General features: G+C 30.2%; 3 protein-coding genes across 4 annotated transcripts; all 3 read right to left on the bottom strand.

Moving 5' to 3' along the window:
* Nucleotides 1-1,387: 1,387 nt before the first annotated feature.
* Nucleotides 1,388-6,040, bottom strand: LOC101496937 (proteasome subunit beta type-3-A). The gene is made up of 6 exons (XM_004493249.4): nucleotides 5,723-6,040; nucleotides 5,527-5,634; nucleotides 4,463-4,552; nucleotides 2,581-2,665; nucleotides 2,190-2,284; nucleotides 1,388-1,676 (listed from the first exon to the last, which is right to left on the bottom strand). Exons 1-6 carry the CDS (start codon nucleotides 5,908-5,910, stop codon nucleotides 1,628-1,630), a joined length of 615 nt encoding a protein of 204 aa, XP_004493306.1. The 5' UTR covers nucleotides 5,911-6,040; the 3' UTR covers nucleotides 1,388-1,627.
* A 1,409-nt stretch (nucleotides 6,041-7,449) lies between these two features.
* LOC101496619 (alpha-L-arabinofuranosidase 1-like) lies at nucleotides 7,450-14,779 on the bottom strand. 2 transcript variants are annotated; one of them, XM_004493248.4, is made up of 17 exons: nucleotides 13,749-14,779; nucleotides 13,495-13,549; nucleotides 13,075-13,271; nucleotides 12,419-12,540; nucleotides 12,157-12,310; nucleotides 11,820-11,889; nucleotides 11,075-11,220; nucleotides 10,955-11,000; nucleotides 10,592-10,644; nucleotides 10,356-10,500; nucleotides 10,120-10,238; nucleotides 9,924-9,998; nucleotides 9,698-9,804; nucleotides 9,084-9,140; nucleotides 8,668-8,866; nucleotides 8,093-8,233; nucleotides 7,450-7,971 (listed from the first exon to the last, which is right to left on the bottom strand). In XM_004493248.4, the coding sequence occupies exons 1-17, from the start codon at nucleotides 13,920-13,922 to the stop codon at nucleotides 7,876-7,878; spliced, it is 1,956 nt and encodes a 651-aa protein (XP_004493305.1). In that variant the 5' UTR covers nucleotides 13,923-14,779; the 3' UTR covers nucleotides 7,450-7,875. The 2 variants fall into 2 exon arrangements, with proteins under 2 accessions (XP_004493305.1, XP_073222179.1); XM_073366078.1 differs by lacking the exon at nucleotides 8,093-8,233.
* Nucleotides 14,780-14,932: 153 nt separating this feature from the next.
* Nucleotides 14,933-21,861, bottom strand: LOC101496292 (alpha-L-arabinofuranosidase 1-like). The gene is made up of 18 exons (XM_004493247.4): nucleotides 21,672-21,861; nucleotides 20,888-21,093; nucleotides 20,607-20,661; nucleotides 20,229-20,440; nucleotides 19,885-20,006; nucleotides 19,628-19,781; nucleotides 19,052-19,121; nucleotides 18,395-18,540; nucleotides 18,232-18,277; nucleotides 18,084-18,136; nucleotides 17,854-17,998; nucleotides 17,578-17,696; nucleotides 17,388-17,459; nucleotides 17,197-17,300; nucleotides 16,949-17,005; nucleotides 16,476-16,674; nucleotides 15,862-16,008; nucleotides 14,933-15,237 (listed from the first exon to the last, which is right to left on the bottom strand). Exons 2-18 carry the CDS (start codon nucleotides 21,065-21,067, stop codon nucleotides 15,088-15,090), a joined length of 2,031 nt encoding a protein of 676 aa, XP_004493304.1. The 5' UTR covers nucleotides 21,068-21,093; nucleotides 21,672-21,861; the 3' UTR covers nucleotides 14,933-15,087.
* Between the last annotated feature and the right edge of the window lie 1,525 nt (nucleotides 21,862-23,386).

The following is a 23,386-nucleotide window of genomic DNA, read 5'->3' as shown; positions in this document are numbered from 1 at the left end:
TTTTTAATGACACCATCTAATTAATATTACACACACCATTCTCAAATTTACTACTTTTTACTATGGATAAATGATAATAATAAATATATTAATAATTAATAAATTTGATTGAGTAAAAATAATATTCTTACTTTTATTTATGTAATTTTTTGTTATCTTTATAAAATAATTAAATGAGTCGTGGAACAGAAAAAATATAAATAAAGAAAATTAATATTCATCCTTCTGTCAATATTAGAGCACTCATTTCATTGTTTTGGCACCTTTATTTATTCAAAAAATTAAAGAAAGTAATTGTAATGGGTACCTATTTTGAGTAGTTTATTATAAACTATTTTCAAGAGATATATTTATTTTTTCAAGAGATATATTTATTTTAAATATGACTTTTATTATACTAAAATTCTATCAATGAAAATTTAATCCACACTTCAACATATCAAATACAATTCTTTTATGAATTGTATTTGCATGACATCAGAATTACTTTGAAATAACTACTACTATTTTTAAATAAATTTTTATAAAATTAATATTTAAAAATATAAAATTAAAATAATAATTTATGTTTTATGCCAACTATTATTACCAATTAACAAAATCGACCCCTTATTTTAAAATCTGACGACCCCTATTTTAAAATCCGACAAGTTTGAATCTTTATTCTGATTTTTTAATTAAAAAATTAATAATGTGACATTTTAAATAATATGACATAATGATATAAAATGATTAACACAAAATCACAATAAAACCCTTCAAAAATTTAATTTTCAACTTTAATTTTTGTAATTTAATTAATAACAAAATAATTATATATATATATATATATATATATATATATATCATAAAATTGTATGTTACAAAGTTAAAAATATCAACTAATTATTTTAGTTTAAAAATCTAAAAAATAAAAAAAATAAAACCGTGATAATTTTAAAATAAAGAGACCAATTCTATAAATTGATAAAAATAAAAAAAATAAAAAATGCAATTAATTATTTTCTATTAATTTATATCGAAGGGGCTCAAATGAGAGAGACAAAAATGATTTGATGCATTATATCTCTTAACCATATGCATTGCCTTCATCTTCCGCAGTTGATTTCTCCCCAAAGTAACGATCTGTCTATATTGACGAGTTGTCATTAATTTATTGATTGGTGAGATTTTTTTATTTATATATGAAGTATCTCGATTTCAAATATAATCAAATAATGATCAAGTTAATGTATTTAGTTCAAAATACAGACCAAATATATTAATTTGGACTATTTTTGTTTATATTAAAGACCAGAAGGAGTACATCTTAAAGAGTAAATATAAACTATGAATTGGATCCGGTGACAATTTTCAATGCACCATTTCTGTGTCTTGCATGCCAGTCTCCTCTAGAAACATTCCAATAGGATATATCATAATTTAATTCACAACAGTACCCGATTCCAGAATCTACTTTCACTGATCAATTTAAAAAATTCTATATAGAGCAGCTGAACATACGTTTGATTGAAGTGCACAATAACAAGGTAACCGATTAACAACTGATGGTACATGTTCTGCCATTCAGTTCCGAATTAAACAGAAAACAAAGTGAACTCAAGTAGTTGACCAGGAGTCTTAGAAGTTAATCCATTCTTCCCTTCAAAATCCTTTCCTTTACTTCAGTTGGTGTGCTGCAGCAGACAAATTCAAAGACCAATAAGCCACTATGATAATATATTACAAATGAATAGGGATACAATAAAAAACCTAAATAAGCTCAAAAATCAAAGAAAGGAGGATAAATATGACCTAAATTCCAGGAGAAAAACAATGAAAAAATTAAATAAAAAGCAGAATACAAGGAGTATTATTGACAGTTTATCTTTCAAAGAGATCGAGCAATCAGACAATGGCTAAAGATGAATGGGTATCTTTAAAGTCACAAACCACTGACAACAGCCTTGCAGGCTGTAACCTAGAGCACTTTCTTAGTCAGGGATTTGTTTTTATCATGACTTTTTGTCAAAATGATTTTTTCCATAGAATAACGCAAAAGTCACTTGTCCTACCCAGTGGTGGCTTGTAAAATGGACTAGTGCATATAAAGTGAAGTTATGACAAGTACATAAAAAGAAAAACGTATGACACAGTATGTAGAAATCCCAAGAACAAACTACTACCGAAGAAATAATTTATAAACTTACACAACATAGACATGACCACCCCAGCCACTAAGGCAATCACGGTCTACAGATGATAGCAGTGCTTGGGAGATGGTCTCAAACAATTCCTCGGGTTCCTGTATTAAGAAACCAAGCATAAAAAAATAAGCTTCCCTTCGTTGACAATAGACACTGCTTTATTATTTTCTGATCAAGTTCTATTAGTCTACAATGCATGGATGATGTTCTGGATCTAATTTAAGAAACTATCCATGTTAAAGTATAGTCGTCTGAGGACATGTCAGTTTAAATATGTTTATTTGTTATTAAAACATTACCAAAACAAGTGAAAATTAGGCATGACTGCCCCAATTCACAAAAGCACCCAGAAAAGTTGAGTAAAAGACAAAACAGGTTAAACTTTGGGACAAACCATGTCAGCCTTAAACATCGACTCACAAGCACCATACAGAGACTCAGATGCAGTCCCAGCAACAACAAAATCTTTTGCAAGCTCCCTGTATAAGAAAACATAAAAGTATTAGAATCACATAAATGCAGCTTATATATATACATATATATATATATATATATATATATATATATATATATATATATATATATATAAAATATAACACTCAAATTATTCTAATATTTGAGGGGAAGAATAAGCTTGCATAAAAGAAACCTTCAAAACAACATATATGGTCAAATATTTTCAGATCAAAGGATGCAGATTACAGAACACAAATTATGAATGAATGAGGGGGGAGGGAGACTGATTAAATTTTGTTAGTAAGGATTCAAATTTTTTGGATAATGATATGCATAAACCTTAACCTATTTCCAAAAAAATCCAACATCATATAAAAATACACCACTTATAATTGCTGATGTGACTAGGAGAGAGAGAGAGAGAGATAATAAAAAAACCAAAATGTATCCCAACTGTCGGATATATAGGTATTGGACAACAATTTTGTATAGTCGTCCAAATAACATTTCTCTTCATAATAAATCCCAATAAATAAAGAGATACAAATTGTTATAGTAATTCCAATAATTTATCAAAAAATGTTGTTTAAAAACTTTATGAAAAGCTAAAAATAGCATCTGAAAATAAAAAGCACTAAAAGCATTTTTGTTCAAAACTCATCCTACGAGTATATATCAGCATGATTACTATCCCAATTACGGCTTGGATGTCAAAGTATGCCCAATTGAAAATGACATTCAAATTGTTATCAACTACATATCTCAAACAGCATGTGATTTCTATGTATAATATAATACCATAATTTATTCTTTAGTAAAAGAATAAATTCATCAAATCAAAGAGAAAAACTTCAGCAGAAAAGGGAGGATAAAGAATCATCTTAACTCATAAGCAAAAGAAGAAGAAAAAAAAAAGGCGCTAGAGGCGGGGAAAGCGCCACAAGAAACAAAGCTCCAATGAGGTGCCGAGAGGGCTATCACAATCAGGTGCAAAGCAATTTTCCCCCTTTTATAAAACACCCCTATTCCTATTTAGTTTAGGGGGTTGAGGTGAGAAATGGCTCGATGAATTGTTTCATTTGCCACAAACCAACTTCATTCACTTGCTTATTGAAGACGCTGCAAGTACACAGTGCCCCACCACTATTCAAAGTACAGTGATAGAGGGGTTGAAACACAAGAGTGCTACCCCTGATTTTTTGAACCATCTAGATCTTGATTATATGTATAGTTTGCACTCAAAAAAACATTATGAAAGTTATAATATCTGTCAGTGAAACCCAAGTATTAAGGCAACATGCTATACCCAAAATACAAGACAAATGCCTAATCTTTGTGCCAAACACACCTTCTTAAAGATATCAGAGTTTCTACGCCAACCGAATGCACCAACATACACAAGTATATAATTTATTAACTTCTAGGTTCACAATTCTGTCACTCCAACTTGCTCTTATTTTTTATTGATTATTTGTTGAATTTTCTTACTTGCTTTCTATCACATGATAGAAATCGCCAACTTTTATGCTGTCTAAACTCAAGAACAAAACATTTCTAAAACTTCCACCCAGTGTCTAGTTCAGCAAAATTGTTCAGATATGCAGAAGATGCCTGCCCCAGACCACCAAATAAACGCATAACAGGATAAAAAATACAGCCCATAGATATGTATATGAAGCATGCATATTACTAAAATAGCATTATATATTTATAATTTTATATTTATAATACACATACACGTTGCAAACATTTACAACTTTTAAAGCGTGCAAACCTCCCTCTTCAAGATAAAATACAAACAGAATAATAATTAAACTTACTTTGCTCCAATTGCATCCATTGTGCAAATGAACGGTTTGTCATCATCCCCTAATCCAGCAATTACTGGCTGGCAAAAGTATGGACCGAACCTAAAAAGCAAAAAAAAAAAAGAAACATAGAATTTAATGTTTCAACATAGTGATATAAACATCACAAAAAAGAGTATACAATCTTAATAGTTTATTGTGATTTGTAGTGATGTGATCAGGTATGCAAACAACCAAAAGGAAGAAAGCAAGAGACAATGGATTTCAGAGAGTTCAACCTACAACAAGCTATCGGTCTATGCCTATTAGCAAAACAGATAGAAAATTCACCACGATCATTTAAAACAAGTATCTGGGGAGTTCTCAAACCCCAACCCCAATACAGTCCAAATTGTTGTTGGGATTTAGTAGCATTTGACACAAAGCAGAACAAAATAAGACACAATCTATCTAGACAGCCTGTTCTACTCTCTTCCATTCCACCTTCTTAATGAAACCAAAATATACTATTTTTTTTGCCTTATGTCTTGTTCTTTATTACTTTTAATAAGCATCAAATATTCAAGTTTTGTTCAGTTCTAACCAGTCTATCAGAAGCTACCATAATACACTTTGCCAAGATTGAAAACTGTAGTTTGCAGTCGCAGTTCTGTAGCAATCCTTAATAATGCAGAAAATTGCGGTTACGTCCAAATTTAAAGTTGCGACATATATGGTTGCAAAGGCATTCAAAATCTTTACACTGACGCCGAAATTGCAGTTAAAACCATTCACTTTGCGACCTAACTAATGACCCAATCCCTCTACTCCACCACTAATGAACATGAAATATATCTTCAGTGTCACACTGAGTGCTGTTAGGGTTAGGTCACATGCCAAAAGCTAAAATTATAAATACACAAGCCACTTTTTAACAGATGATGATTATCATACTCATAAATTTGAGCTAATCTTAGTGCATTAATAATCATTACACGGATCTTCCTTAATTCCACTGAAACATACAAATCATTCAATTTGCTTCACAAAATAAACCTCTCCTTTAAAAAAAAAAATTCGGATCTAAATTGTAATACCTTTTCTCGTAGAGAATAGCAGATACTAAGCTAGCAAATGTCTCCGGTTTCATATCGCGTTCTTCACGAAGCTGGTACAGTTTGTGACGAAAAACGAGACGCTGATACCTTGAATCAGGAAAAATAAAAAAGAAAAAATAATAAGAAAATAGCAAATAAATTAAATGAAGAAGAAAACAAAAAGTGTGAATAGTACAGTGTCTGAGCATCGGTGGCGAGGCCAGAAAGACCGATGAAGAGCTTATCGTGAATTTTGGAAATTCTTTGGAAATCGGTGGCAATGGTTTGAAGCTGAACACCGAGTCTCCGATCGCTGGCAATGGCGAAGCAATTCTTACCAACCATAGCCACTAGGGCACTTCCGTTGTACTCGAATATCGACATTTTTGGTTTGATTTGATCCCAACAACACAGAAACCCCTTTCTTAGTAATGCAAATTCAAAACCCTAACTTTTGAGTTCAGAAGTAGCAATATGATGTTTAATGCGTGTTTGACAAACTAGTCATTCTTTTCTTTCGGGGTAAGCCACCAAATAATAATAATAAAAGGGGCTTGATTAAATTAAATAAATTACAAGTTTTTTTGTTTTATTTTCCGGAATTGAAGTTATTTATATAAACCAGTAAAAGAAGTTATTTATTTATCAATGTTTAGAAATTATCAATATAAGTTAAAAATATTATAGCTTTACTATGAATTATTAATCTTACAATTTTTTTTGGACAAATTTTATAAAAGTATATTTAAACATTATGTCATCACCACTTAAATAAATTTGAAATCAATTAGCATTCACAATTTGTGTAAAACAATTTTATATTATCAATAAAAAATATCAATCTTCTATAAAATATTGCATTCTATTAGTGAATTATTATAAGATACGTAATAATTTGTAAATATTTATAATATATAACTAATATTTTATAATTTTTAAAATTTGGAGGTTATACGCCGTAGTCTCATGTGCACGCATTATATACCGACCCTAATATCGATAATTATAAAATAACTATACAAATATGAGATCACATTATATACTAAAAGATTTTTATTTGATCACAGTGTATAGAACATTTTTATCTAACAATATCTTTTAAAAAAGAAAATTAAATCCTTGTTGAGATCACGCCACAACTACGAAATGAATAAAAACATTCAAAGAAGATTTTAAGATTCCAAAATTTACACCTCAAAAGAGAGAAGATTTTATATGTGAATGAAATGTCACACTCACACTTTGAACTAATTCAACATGCAAACAGAAACCATTCTTTTTCTATACACACACTAGTATATTAATAGAAAAATGCCACCAAGTACCGTAAGACACATGTACTATTATTGAGGTTTACATAATTGTTTAGTTCCTATAATGTTTTTTTTCTTTCTTTTATTAGTGCTTATGAAAAAGTTTGCTTTTATCTTTACAAGATAGATATTTTTGTTTTTGGTCTTTTTGTTTTGATTTGGTATGATATTTGGTTGATGTTGAATTGAATTAATTCCTCATTAAATAAAATCAATATCATATTTTAGGGACTAAAGTAAAATATAATCTAAGTATTACAAGGACTAATTCAAGATAGATTATAGTTCCCATATTATCCAAAAAAATAAAAGATAGATTAGTCCCTTAAAAAAATCAACATAGATTAGTGGCATATTGGCCCTTTTAGCAGAGGTTCAACCTAAAAGAGTACTGCATGCTAGGGGGAGTGAGAAGTCAGGGGTCTTCTTGAGAGCCTAGCAGGCCAATTTTCGGTTTAGGCTTGTAGACAAATTGAGTAGTGTGTATCCTCACATCTCATGTATCATTACACGTGAACAATTATGTTTACTATTTATTGCGCTAAATCAAATAAAATGTAGTTGATAATAAAATCTTCATATGTTTGAAAGAAAGAAAAAAAATCAATGCTTCAAGGAATGATAATCAAGTATATTTAAAATTTTATACTGTTGGCAGTATATTTTACACACAAAATGTATCCTTTTTATTTCATTCTATATGTTATGAACATTGTCTTTTTCCATTTCCATACATTTTCCTTCTCAATAGTAACCCTTTTAACATCACTTTTTCGGCTCATTTTCCTTTAGCTTGATCTATGCAGAGCAACACCTCACCACATAACCTTCCTTTGCCTCATTATCCATACAAGCTTCCATCGTCTTGTTACCAATCATCCATTGCCACATGTCCTTATCTTTTTGTAGTTCAGCTATCTTTGTTGCTTCTATATCATATTATCTATTCAACCCTCATTCTCTATTTATTTTCATTACAAAGGGTATAATTTCTCTAACATTTAAGTACAATTTATGAATCCTATGTATCATACTATTATCTAAACATATCAAGTACTGTTAATGAAATTGGAGGGATTATGACATTCATCTCATTGCCAGAACTCTGAAGTTGACTTTGTTGTGGTGTTATCTGCATACAAAACAAAAATAACTAGATATAAGATCCATGCACTAGTCTTCTTATTTTGTTACTTTTTTTTACTATTCTTATTTTGGAACTAACAAGTTCATGATAAAGCAAATGCATGAACCTTTTTTGGGTTTGAGAAGCTATTCTCATCCAATGCATGTTCAGATGTGAGAATAGTCTTTGTTGATTCAGATGGATTTGAGCTCCCAAATCCCTTAATAGAAATCTTGAGATTCACTTGGTTGTTTCCTATGTTTGCAATCTGCAGAATCAATTGCAGCAACAGGAGACAATATTGTAATTGTAACAATTGACAAGCAAGAAATCTTTCAAGGTTATGTTTGGGTAAACAACTTAATTAAGCAATTATCATATAAGTGTTTATATATAAGTTATTTCCTAAGCAAAAGATAAAATGAAGTCAAACTATTTTCATATAAGCTATATGTTGTTTTCATAAGCTATCTTGGAGAGCTTAAGAAAATAAGCTGAAAGCAGCTTATGGACACTCCATAAGTTCTCCCAAGGAGTCTCAAAAGTGCTTATGCTAGTATATGAGATCAAATAAGTCAATTCAAACAGACGCTAAGACCAAAATGTACAAAAGATATACTTGTTTGCTTCTATAATTTGCATATATGTGTAACTCTTTAGGACAACAAATTAACAGAGAACTAAAGAGTATGAATGAGTTACCTTTATTTTTAAGTAAGTTTTTTTATTTTGAGGATTTTGCAGAAGAATTGCAGATGCAACCACTGAGTTAGGATCAGTTGTTTGAAGTTGTGAGTTGAGAAATGTTGCTCCATTTGACTCTCTGAACATGTATTGCACCCAATAGCTAGGAGTTCCATAAGCTCCATTGGAGTTAAAAACAATTGCATCTGGGTTCCACCTATAAGTACAAAAATTCCACATCTCAATTTTGCCATCATGCACCAACAGTTTTATTTAATTCATAAATATGCTCTTGTCTTTTCAATGAAATTTAAAATTTGACTATGTTCTTAATTTTGTACTTCCCATTAGCAGGTTGATACCAATGTTTTCAATTACTCCATGAATGGAACACGACACTTATTCTACCAAGTTAAGAAGAACTAGAGACATACTTTCTGTCATTTGCATTTACAAAAAGTGGAGCATAGCTAGCCATTACAACATGATCACTGCATCAGAAATGGAAAAATATAATGGTCAGTATGAAATTGTACATAAATTAAACCAAAAAGTTAAATTGACTCTCATAATTGGACCATTCTTTGTGCTATTTTTGTAAACATAAACAACAAGCAAATGTGATTTGTGTTATTTGAGTGCCTGTGTTTAGGTGACTAAATGTGATTTTGAATAAACATTATTTTGTAAAATTGATTTGGTTATAATTGAATTTGAATTTAAGTAATCAATGCTATTTCTTTATTTAAAAGTAAGTCCGACAATAACCAATCACATTTGAAAACACAAAATCAATTCAAATGGTGTATATCGTGGTTATGTTGAAGCTACAAAGTAAGTTTGACAAAGTTATGGTGACACAGTAGTTATGTTGAAACTATAAAGTATAGTTTTTGCCAAAATCACAATGTCACACCGTGATTCTGTCAAACTCATCATCAATCCAAACATAAACCAAGATTTTCATCATAGTTTGGCCTGCAAAATTTCCTCACATACATGGCCAATTTCAAAGATTAATAGCTTGCAATGCAAGGGTTAATCTAACCTGTTTGTTTCTAATCCAATAAGGAATCCAGCTTCAGAGACAGCTCCCAAAAGGGTTCCATGCCTAGCTTGGTTGTCTCCAACTAAAGCATACTCACTCACAAAAGCCTATAGGACATTCCAAATTTCCAATCATTTAATAGAGGTATTAACTCAACTACCAAATTCTTACACAATAATATAACAAATATTTTCATACAAAAAGAACAGAGATTTAATTACAAAACCTTTGGTCCATGGCGTGGTGTCTTATCAAAAACATGAGCGTTACTAAACATATGTCGAGCGTCATTAGGATAAGTCTGGTAACAAATTTAATTAGAGTATGAGATAGAATGAATGAATGAATAAAAGGGTTAAAATTTGGATTAAAAAAAATATATGCATAATTTTGCTTATCAAAGAAAATGAAATTTTATTTACATGATAATCATACAAATCAGCTGGGTGAGCTAACGGCCTGACAGAAGCATCACAATTTGAAATAATTTGAATATCTGGATAAGCTTGTCGTATTGCATAGTAGAAGGCTAGGTAATTTCCTAATCAATAAACAAAGCTTTTAACAAATGTTAGATTATTTTTTCTACATTTATTATTTTATCAATTAACAAATATTTAGAGAGAAAAAAAATTGAAATGTACATAGCATAGCATACCATGGTAATTTAGCTTCTCACAATCTTCATTTCCAACACCAACATATTTTAGGTCAAAAGGTTGTGGGTGTCCCATAGATGCTCTAAGGGAACCCCATTTTGAAGTAGATGTACCTCTAGCAAACTCAATCCCATCAAGTGCTTCCTATAAATTAAGGTAAGTACAAATTAAATATACTATTAGTTAAAAAATAATAGAAAAACAACATCAACATGGTAAGGAAAATATTATATACTTGCACAAAAGGTGCGATGACCCTTGTATCAACTTCATCAGTATGGCTTATGCCTGTATTTATAAAAATAAAATTAAACACACATAAAAGGATAAATTCAACAATGGTCCTTGGTAATACATTTTTCGCTTAAAAATTCACATGAGTCTTGCAAAAATAATGAAAATGTTAGATGAAACGAATTAGTAATATTTTTTTTTTATTAAAAAATCACATGAGTTTCCCTAAATTAGTAAAATGCTAGATGATATCGAAGAATAATTAAAATGGCATGATTAAAAAGCCATCCATGCATGGTAAGAAAATTTTATAATTGGTTAATTTCCTTTGTAGAGTATATATAACAATAAATGTAAAATATACCGTTGTTGAAGACCCACACTGGCCTTGCACCAATGTCCTCTGCTAGCTACACAAGACAAAATAGTGTGTAGGATGGTTGAATTTCACAACAAAAACAAAATGTGAAATAAATGGACCTACTTGAAGACCCTCAAAATAACCAAATCCATTATCTGTCCAGTAATTCCAAACATCACCAAAGTGTCCAGGTCTTTGTTCCCAGGGTCCAACACTATCTTTCCACCTAAATGCATTTTTTAATCTGTGTCCTTCAATAAAGCAACCACCTCTTGCAAGAGAATAAATTACATTATTAGAATTTCGAAGTTATTTGAATCATTGATAGCAACAGCATCACTCAAAAACAAACGAGAGGAGATAAAGAGATAGATTATAAAAAGATTGAGCGTTTGTTGAACGAAATTTTCAATGAACTTGATTTTTAAAATTAATTTGATTTAAACGAAGTTCGAAGTGAAATAATTTATGTTTAGATTTTTTTTTTCTCTTAGTATAAATTTTTCAACTTAACACAAACTATTTTTTTTTTTTTTTTTATCATTTCTAAGCACAACAAAGTTTTGAAACAAAATCAGCTAATACCAAATTACAAATTCCAAATTATATTTGCCTTAATAAAAATTAATTTTCACATCCCTTGATGTACATCCAAAACATAACATATCACATGCTTTAAAGTGCTAGGACCACTTGTTTATATCATAGGATCAATTTTGCCATAAATATCGGCAAAAAATTAATTGTCTACTAAAGATATCAAATTTTCAGTTTTTGCACCTGCATTACTAAAGCATGCTTAATAAGCCATGCTATATGACAATAAAATGAAAAACATAATATATTTTCCTTTTCATGTTATGCATACCTGGAAATCTGAGAAAGGCTGGTTTCAACTGTACTATCATGTCAACCAAGTCACTTCGGAAACCATGTCCCTGTGCCAAGAAAGTTTGAAGATTTACTAATAATTTTTTTGAAAAGAAAAATAGCATTGCCAATAGTCTATTTAACACTCACATTTCATATCAAAGTTGTGTATGTTGTTCTACGTGTGTTGGTATCTAACATTAACACGACGTTGATGCGTGTAAACAATCAATCATTTCTATTTTTTTAAACTATTAATGTCGTGTTTGTATTATATTTGTGTAGATGCTTGTAGTTAGAAAAGTCTAAAAGTTAATACAAGAAGGAGCATATACCTTAAATGTGTCAAGAGGCATAGCAGATATTTGGTCCAACCATATCTTCCCTTTTTGAGTTGTTGTTAAGGTAAGAACTGAATTAGAACTTGATGCATGGGCTACTAATGTAGTCTCCATCCTTTTCCACTTTGAAACCTCTAATGCAGAACCTCTGCAAGATCAATTATTTTTATATCATAATTATCAAATATAGAAAAGAGGATTGTAATTATAAGCTACTATTGAGAATATAACTAGGATGCTACCACATGGTGCTCACTTGATATTACTAGAAGCCAATATCTGTCCACCTGCTGCTTTTCTGAATGATACTTTCATATTTAATGGTCCTATTGAACGAACAAACAACACTACCTTGTATTTCCTCCCTTCCACAATGTTCTGAAACAATATTTCATCATTAATTACAATGCAAATCACTAAGTATCTCAGCTCTCAAAAGTTAGAACAGGGCTGCTACCGTTTTGGGTGTATAAAAGTCTAATTACATTGTAAGTTTTATAAATGTGTAATAACAAAGTTCTCTGTTTCTTTTTATTTTAGAGAATCAAGTGCATCAATAACTATAGAGAGTTGCCACAACATCAATCACTATAAATTGAAGATATGTTTGGTGTTCGGCACCAATACGACACTGATTCATATAGAAAATTATAGATTAAAGAGTTAATTAGTTAGTCTATATAAAAATTTGATGTAATCATTTTCAGTAATTTTAATTAACACAATATAGTTTTAGACTCTCTCTTATCTTTTAATAAATGTCAGACTTCTCAAATTATTACTAATATTTACGTTTCAACGTCATTTATGTGAGATATATGTGTTAGTGTTTCATATGCCGAAATTAAGCATAGTTTTTTACAATATCAAGTATTGCAAGAAGTAGGGATTTGCATTTTTTGTTATTCTCACCATTCCCCAAAAACCTGGGTTAGAGATTCCAACACCATCAGAAGAACAATAGTCACATAGCACATCAATTCTCAAAGCAACCTTATTGCGTTCAAAGCAAGAATTAAGCTCAGTTTGTACTACAATAGATGATTCTGTTCCAACTATGGTCCAAGGGTCAATATTTGATGGAACTTTTGTACCCCCAGCTTCAAAGCCTGAAAAACAAATTCATATTAGAACACTATGCATAATGAAAATAATCAATTTGGTGCAATTAATGCCACTTATTGTTTATTCTAAGAAGTACTACTAGTAGTATATATATTTCTAGAGTGCTAGTATAATTTAAAAAGAATTATGTTAAAATAAATTTTTTTAATTCTTAAAATTTGTTACATTTTTGAAGTTTTATTTAGAGAAAAAATGGAAATTAATGACCTCTGTTATTCACAAGTTCTGCCCACAATCCCCCAGTACCAGCATGATTGATCTCCTGCAAAATAAATAAAAAGTTCAAAATCTGATTATTTTTTAAAAATTTAAATACAAAACAATATCCAGATTAATCTAGTCATGAGAATATCAATTACGTAAAATGTTCCATAACCCTTTTTAAGTTTGTATAGCTTTGTTATATTTAATTTTTTTAATATATGTGTGATAGTACTAGAAGCACCATAACAATTTCCCACCTCAAAAAATATTCCAAAAAGGGTGTTAGGAATTGGCCTTCCAGATCCATCAGAAGCATCTATAACTAGAGTTGAAGTGTGATTATGATCAGCATTACATTGAAATGCAATACAAGACACTATAATGAGGTAGAGCCTAAGAATACTACTGCAAGAAGCTTTTGAAAAAGTCATTTTTTCCCTATCAAATTCAACACCAAATCATATAAGCTAACCCTTTAATTTCTGTTTTTTTTTCCCCCCTTTGTTTTAGGGTTGTATTTATATGACACAGTTTATGTGATTAATGTCAATAAATAGATGTGGACAACAATTAGCAAAGACCCGAGTCAGTAGTGTATTTGAGCGAAGTAGAGCTTGCGTAGCTCATGTTACGGCACTCCCAACTTATATGGATCTTTTGCTTTTTATTTATGTTCTTTTCCTTGTTAATTTTTTTTAATAGAATTGAAGTAATAATAATAATATTAATAATAAATACATTTTGTTTTGTTAATAGTATAATTTAGATTATGAGATGCATGCTTCCGTGTATCGTCACGAATAGAAGACCCATTAATTTTATTGTGAATTTGCTTATTACTATCTATAGTAGAATTTCGAATTTAAACTCAAGTGACAATCGTTATAAGTAGAAAGTTCAATCATTTGCGTCAACAACAATTGACAAAATTATAATTGATCTATTTTTTTAAGATACACATTCGCATCATAAATTGCTCGAAAAAAAATTCAAAAATAAAAACTAAAAAAGTGTAAAAGAGAATGTTATCAAAGTTTGTGTTGAAAATATTCAACAACTATGGTTATGTTTATGATTAAAAAAAAATATGTGCAAGTAATTCAAGTACAATATGAAAATATTTTTTAGGTGATGTGTGCAAATATTGTTGTTATTATCATTGTCATCATAGTGACAAGCAAAGGAACAATAATTAGTCAAAAAGAAAAGGCAAATGAACGATAAGGCCTTCAAGAGGACTTAATTTCTTCTCCTAATTAAAGGAGTAGTCTCACTTTGGCCTAATGACACATGATACAATTTCACACCTCTTTTTTTTTTTGCACTTTTCTTTGACATCTATTTACCCAGATCAGTCTGAAAATTTATGTTAGTTTCAACTTTTAAGGGAAGAGGCTGGCTTATTATGTAACTTCTTTAATAATAACTAAACGAAAAGAAATTCACCTTGAAATGCATAAATTAAACCAAACTAGATAATTATTATTTACAGGGAGCAGCGTTAAATTACATAAAGTGGACGATGAAATATGCAACAGTTGCATATAACCCATTTCATCCCCTTTTTATTGTTAGGTCTAATAATTACTCATCACTTTAAATAGAAGACCATGTGGAAGAATCACTCCCTGGCATCTTCAGATTACTTGATTCTTTCAACAAATCAAGTAATGTGAATGAATGGGGTGCCACTATCACATTCATGTCCTTCCCAACACTTTGAACTAGACTCTGGATTGGAACCACCTGTATCCATATTACAAACAACAAAATAATAAGCTACTTTGGCATAGTAAAACTCCATTATTTTAAAATCTTTAATTAAGCCAAATTTCATTGACAAATCATCCATGATTAGCTTGTTTTATTTGGTAAAATGTTATGTTTAATTACATTTTATTTTCACTTTTAATTACGAAATTGTCCTCTTATTTTCACTTTTTTGTTCTCAAATTTGTTTAGTTTTACTTTTAATTACAAAATTGACACCTTATTTTCACTTCGTTTCTTATTTTCAAAGACCGACAACGACAAACAAAACAAAATTATGCGTGGAATATTGAAAAGAATAAAATGCTTTATTTTTCAATGTTTTCCGTAATAATTTTAGGAAACATGAAACAAATTGAAAATAAGGCGGCAACTTTTTTTTTATTTTTAATTAAAAGTGGAAAATGTTTATCGAACATGCACTAAATTTACTTTCAAGTATTGAGAAAGATATTTAATGCAATCATGAAATTTTTTCATGCAAGAGTTAAAACATTATTATAATCAAGAGTTGAGGATTCAGAGTGCATATATTAAAACATGGGGGAAGAACAAGTTGATCAATTACAAATAAGAAGTTTGGAAAGAATAAAGTTTTACCTTCTTTGGCTGTGAGAAAGAATTCTCATCCATTACATTTGTAGATGTAAGCACACTCTTTGTTGACCCAGATGATTGCAATGAATTTGGATCCAATCCATTCAAAGAAATCTTGAGGTTCACCGCGGTGGCACCGAAGTTCACAGCCTGCAAAAGTTAACATTTTCAGTGCAATGATGGTGCTAATGAAAGCATTTATGATACAGCAAATTCCTTTATTAATGAAAAAAACTTAGGTCCAGTTCTTTAGATGTAGTTTTTACTGCTCTCCAATCACAAATCAACACATGGATTGTGCATCCGATAATATAAACTTTAAACTAATTTCCAATTTAATTACAATTTTGATGAAGATTTTTATTCTTAACTTATTATGTGACACCAAAATATACTAATGGTTTAATTAGGCCATGATCTTTGTGACTTTCTAAAAAAACCTATGACATTTCATAGGAAAACAACCTTGCAAAAAGTAGGCAATAAATAGTGAGATCAATATAAAATGTTTAACTTTGTGTCATTAACTATAAAAGCAACTAGAACTTGATTCTCTATAATAGAAATTATATAAGATGACTCAGAAATATGTAACTAATGCGAGTTGTTTTCATTACCTTTATCCGTATGTAATTTTTCTTATCGACAGAGCTTTGCCAAGTAATTGCTGATGCAATTAATGAATTTGAAGCGGTTGCTTGAAGTGATGAATTCAGAAGTGTTGCTCCATTTGACTCTGAGAAAAATAACTGCATCCAGTAGCTAGGAGTTCCATAGAGCTGAAAAGAGTTGAATACAATTGAATCGGGGTTCCACCTAATGAAAGAAAAATGACAAAAATCTTATTTTGGTCGTCGTGAAGGTACATAATTTATTTATCATCTAAATATTTGAATTTGAAATAGTTTTCCTGTAATGAAATCCTTTGAAGATACTTTTCTGAATTTGTTTATTAAGCAATAGTTTAGGAACATGAAATAGTTAATTATCTACTTTACCTTTTGGCTAATAGGTACAGACACATAGTTTTATAGCTAAAGGAAAGGGTAAACCAAGCTGTAATATACTCCTGGCTTAACATAAGAATTACCTCCTATCATTGGCATTTACAAAAAGTGGAGCATAGCTAGCCATTTTGACAACATCACTGCACCATAAAGAAAGAAAAAAATGAATATGATGAGTACCATATTTAGTAAACTAGATGAATGTTTCAAACTGATTTAATAAATATCATGTTCTGTAGCTGGTTGAATTTCATGGACCGTCTTTCAATTTTATGCATTAATAATACCTTCTAAGTAAATACTCAATAAAAGTTAATAAGAAACTTCAAACCTGTTCTTTTCCAGTCCAATAAGGAACGCGGCTTCAGCTAGGGCTGCCAAAAGACTTCCTTGCCCAGCATCCTTTCCAGTCACCGCATACTCACTTACAAATGCCTGTAAAGTGTTCAATCGGATTGAGCATGAAACCAAAAGCCAATAATAAACAATAAATAGAAGAGTGTTCAAGAGAGTTTGTAAAACCTTTGGACCACTTCGTGTTACTCGGTTAAATGTTGTAGCCCTAGAAAACATGTCATTTGCACTTGTATAAATCTAACCCAAAAAAAATGGTGAGGTAAGATACTATAAGTGGATCAGTGTCTATATCTGAATTGAAAAGCAGTACTCCATTGAAATCGGTAATCAAAGAAACCGTGTTAAGATATATTACATGATAATCATACATATCAGCAGGGTGATCTAAAGGCGTTGAAGAACCATCACAGTTTGAGATAATTTCGATATCTGGATAAGCACGTCTTATCGCACCATAGAATTTCAAGTAGTTTCCTGGTCATTCAAAGATTTAACATGAAAACAAGTTGCATCAGTTCCGGCAATAGTTTTTGTGCCACATATTGGCCTAAATAATTATAAGTGTTGATGTATGTTTGCAAAGAACAATCACATTTTGTTTTAAATAAATACATAAGAAAAACACGCATACCACGGTAGTTCTTTTTTCCGCAATCCTCATTTCCAACAGCGACATATTTCAGGTTAAATGGCTCCGGATGTCCCATAGAAGCTCTAATGGAACCCCATTTTGAAGTCTGGTCACCTCTAGCAAACTCAATTCCATCAAGAGCTTCCTATAATCAATATTTCAAGATTCTTAAGCCAACTTTCTTTAAGAGAAAAAAATAGATTATAATAAATAAGAGTGAGATCATTTACTTGCACAAAAGGTAAGACGGCGGTTGTGTCAACTTCATCATTATGGCTGACACCTACAATGATATATCTCAATTAGGAAACAAACACAAATGTACCAATTCAGGTTGTTAGAAAAAAACTTAGTCAACAGAGATAAACGCAAAAATACCGTTATTAAATACCCAAATTGGTAAAGCATCCAAATCCTCTGCTAGCTGTTCAACAATATTATTAAATAATATACATTACTTTACTTGCATAGCACAAAGTGAAAGCAAACTAAATTTGAACATCAGAAATGTTGAAATCAATATTTGTAAAGAGGCACATACTTGAAGAAACTCAAAATAGCCAAGTCCATCATCAGTCCAGTACTTCCATACATCACCAAAGTGCCCTGGTCTCTCCTCCCAAGGTCCAACGGCCGCTTTCCATCGAAATGCATTCATTAACCAATCTCCTTCGACAAAACAACCACCTGATGCAATGTAATGAAAAATACCATTCCAAAATGTTATTTGATCAATAATTAGATTGATTATGCACAAACTAGAAGAGTGAACTGGAAAATGCGATTGCAAATGATGCTTACTTAAACTACAATATGTACTACAGAATTTAAAGATTGTAAAAAATACATACATCATCTCAGTACATCAAAACTCAAATTTCACCAAAATCAACTCTCTTGTCAAGAAGAGGAGAAGAAAATCAAGAAAACCACTCTTTAAAAACTAAATAAATGTAAATTGAGGATTGTGAGGTATATCTGAAACCAAGTATTTATAAACTATTATAATTAAAATGCATATTCTGCTTTCACATTCCTATCCATTTTTCTATCCTTACAAGTGAGCATACCAGTACCACATACTGCATATGCAAGACTAGAACACATAACACAGAACAAAAACAAAGCATATGAAATATTAAAAAGTTATAACAGTTCTATGTTTGAGATTTATTAATCTGAGTCACTTTATGCATACCTGGAAATCTGATGAAACTTGGTTTCATATCTACCAACATTTGAAAGAGATCACTTCGGAAACCGTGTCCCTGTGCCAAGTCAAGGATAATTGAACAGCATCTCATACCAAAAGTCAATGACAGCAAAACATGGATAGCTGAAATGTAATTCTATCATGGGAATACCCTGACATATTATTCGAATAATGTTCATATCGTGCATATTAAAAGATATGTAATCACAACAATGTAGGAAGACCAAATACGGTATATTTAAGTATGATCTGTACATAAAAGTATATTTAGAAAGAAATAAGAGACATGAAGAATCTATGATTCTTAACAATCAATTTCTGAGAGAGCATATAATTTGCCCACCCTACCCTGACCACCACAAATACTTCCGAACTAACCAAGTTAATTTTACTATTATTAAGAAACATTAATGTTAATTATTGAGAATCTGTTTCCACAACTAGTTTGTATGAAAATTAATCTTATTATTCAAACTCAACGATAAAAACCATATATATTAATATTTAGGCTCAAAAAACTATCATAAGGTAAAAGTAATCAAACTCAGGATGTAGGCCAACCTTATATGTGTCAAGTGGCATAGCAGACACTTGGTCCAGCCATATCACACCCTTTGTGGTTGTCGTTAATTGAAGTCTTGAATTTGGATTTGTTGCCTTGGCCACCAATAAAGCCTCCACCTTCGTCCAGTTTGAAAAATCAGATGCAGAACCTCTGCAAGCTCAATTATTAGTATAACTAATAGATGTAGAAGATAATTTCTTAGATTACAACTTTTACACATCAAGTCTCTACAGCACATAAAAGTGGAGCTCACTTGATCATAGTTGAAGCCAAGTTTCCCACACTGTTAGATCCAGTGAACGAAACGCTTAGATTAAGTGGTCCTGTCGAACGAGCATAGAAGACAACTTTGTATTTCTTCCCTTGCTCAATATTCTGAAAGATCATCAAAGTAGTAAGGATATTTGCAGTCTCAGCCATCATGAAAATAATCAGATAAAGATCAAAGAAAACTCATAACCTAATAAATGAAACTAAATTACATTACAGACTTGACGAATTGGATTAATGTAGTTCAATTTTTAGTTTTAATGTTCAGGAAATATATGCACATTGAATTTATGATAAAATTGATGCAAAAGTATCAATTACTCTCACCATGCCCCAGAAACCAGGGTTATAAACGCCAACACCATCAGCAGGGCAAATGTTGTTGCCTGTACTGTCACATAACACCTCCAATCGAAGTGCTACCTTATTACGTTCAAAGCAAGATGTACGATCAGTTTCAACGTTAATAGATGTTTCGCTTCCAATAATTGACCAAGGATCGATATTCGAAGGAATGTTAGGGCCCCCTGCTTCAAATCCTGAAACAATTTTATCTTTTTTATGTTTCAGTTATTCTAGAAAACAGTAATCTATAAATAACAAACAGCAAGCTAAACAATAAACCGTATCATTTGTTATATATGCTCGGAAAAACCTTCTAGTGGTAGTTCTGTCATTTAAAATTTTAGAGAATATGAAAATGACCTCTGTTGCTCACAAGCTCAGCCCACAACCCTCCAGCTCCGGCGTGATTGATCTCCTGTATATTACATTCAAGAAATTCTTCATTTTCTGCTATTTCAGCATTGTCGATTCAAGTACAAACATGCACGCCCAAAATTAAAGCTAATTCTAGACAATACTAAGTTCCGTGCAGTTCATTTAATAACACATAATCCACAAATGCAATAGATTTTGGATTAAGATAACAACTTATTAATCAAATAACAATATTTCTCAATAGCAATATACAGAGTTATCCTCACCTCGAAAAAGATTCCGAAAAGAGTCTCCGGTATTTGCCTTCCAGACGCCCCGGAAGCATCTACAGTCAGTGTTGCATTCAGATCAGCATGCACTTTGACATCAAAACATTGGAACACAAGACAAACCACTATGAACAGTTGAAGCAGAAAAACATTGCATGAAGCTTTGGATAAACCCATTTGTCTATTCACAACATTCAATCTATCTGCACTCACAACAACAATATGTAATGAAAATTCTCAGGAATACTAAACTATTATATAGCAGAAAAAGAAAAAACCAAAACAAAAAAAATTGATGTAAATCATGTAATCAAGTTTGGGCTAAAAAGGAAACATATGCAACAAGTTCACTAACACTAATGTGTCATGTCACCACCACCGCTTGATAATACAATATGACAATAATAACCGACCCTTTTTTTTTGCTATGTTCCATTTGCAGCAATTTTTTCTATTTGTAGCTAAAATTGCTAAAATTCCAGTTTCAAGGGTTAAAAAAAAAGGTAATTTTAGTAATTTAATGGAACTGATTAAGTCAATTTAATTGAAAATTTCTTCAACAATATGTCTATTAATGTTCTGAAATGCATTGAATGAAAAACACACCATGTTCTATAGAGGGTCAAATTTTACATTAAACAAAAATAACATAATTTAAAAGCGTCAGAATATGATGAATTAGTCAGCAACATCACACAGAGAAACAGTTCTGAATTTCTCATACAAGAAAAGTTAACAAAATCATAAAAGACAAATTATATGCAGGTATAAAGGGACTCACATGTATGTATATTATGAACTGAAAAGGTGGGTGAGTGTGGAATTTGTTGAATCTATTATTGTTTTTATAGAGTAATAATAGGGATTGAATTGAATGAAGGAAAAGGGTTAGAGTGATGTTGGTGTTGGATTTGGCTTTGCTTCCACGGTTTGGTTGGAATGTGAAAGTGTGAAAATGCAAAGTGTGTTTGTGAATGAATGAATGGTTTTGTTTTAAGATTTTGTGAACTGAGTGGGACCCACATTTTGTTTTTGTTGTTTTGCGTACGCAATCGCATTTGCATGCGTGTCAGTAACTGATCAGATAAGTACATCATTTTTTATTTACTAACTTTTTTTAATGACTTTTGTTATATCTGTATCGTTATTATCAGTACCTTCATTACTATCTATTAATTATAGTACAGTATAATGTTTTTTTTTTTTTGGGGGTGAAAAGTACAGTATAATATCCAATGATGTTATCCAAAAAAGAAGTATAATATCTACCGATTATTCTCTCCTAGGATATCTTAATGAGGAATGCTAGGACCTTATTTTTCAATCATGTTTTTTTATATTATATTTTTTTTAAGGTTAAATACATTTGGTCGTTGTGATCGATAAACATAAATAGCTTAAATGTCTGTATTTAGCCTTAAAGTCGCAGAGACCAGTGGTAATGTATATATAAATTAAATTTATTATTTTGTTGTCTATGTATTAAATTATTGTTTTAAAAAATGTAATACACGAAATAATTACATTTTCAAAAATACTTTTATATATATTGTCACATCGTTCACTTAATTCCCGCCTTATTTTTTCAACATGCATATTAACGAAAATAAGCTTAAAATTTAGTAATAATTTTTTTAAAAAAAAATTTAAAATTGGAAGATTATTTATTCAAATTTATAAATAAAGAGATCAGAATTATGTATCAATAAATATAAAAAGATGAAGAAAAAAAAACATATTTAAGTTTAAATTTAATTATTGTTTTAATTTATTTTTGGATAACTAATAGTTTAAGTGATTTGATAATTTTTCAAAATAAAATAATCATTGAATGAATATTGGAGTTTTTTTAACTCAATTGAAAAAGTGTTTTGAACGATATGTTATTAAACCTTTCTCTACTTTATCATCATGGGTATAAATACTATATTAATTGAGTTGGATTTCCTTTTCAAGTGTGAGACTTGTATTTTAAATTAAAACTTGAAGAAATTAACTTTGTTGTTGATATTTTATATATGTCTCATTTTTTCAATATTTATTAAAGATAAATATTTATTTTATATTTTTTTATGTATAAAAAAATTTAACTCGCGATTTTGAATACATATATAATTTATAATGATAAATCAATGACAAATTGTTGTCTTGCAATTTTAATATTTATCATTGATAAATATTTGTCTCATGTTTTTTAAATATCAATTATAAAAATCGATTTAGCATTATTTTAATATTTGTTTCATATTTTTTGTAACAATGATAAATAATAAATCAAAAATATAAGTTTTTTTATAAGGACTAAACACAAAATTTAGTAGGGATAAATAATTTATGCAATCTTTAATTACTGATAAATATTTAACGCATGTTCTTTTATGGATCATTGAAAAATATTTATCTCTTTGTTTTTTAATATTTATCAATAATAAATATTTGTCTCGTATTTTTCTGTATATATCAAAAAAATATTATCCCGTAGTTTGGGTGTGTGTA

Source organism: Cicer arietinum, chromosome 3 (genome assembly GCF_000331145.2).
Source record: "Cicer arietinum cultivar CDC Frontier isolate Library 1 chromosome 3, Cicar.CDCFrontier_v2.0, whole genome shotgun sequence".
Classification (NCBI taxonomy): Eukaryota; Viridiplantae; Streptophyta; class Magnoliopsida; order Fabales; family Fabaceae; genus Cicer; species Cicer arietinum.
This window is presented reverse-complemented; position numbering and strand designations above follow the sequence as displayed.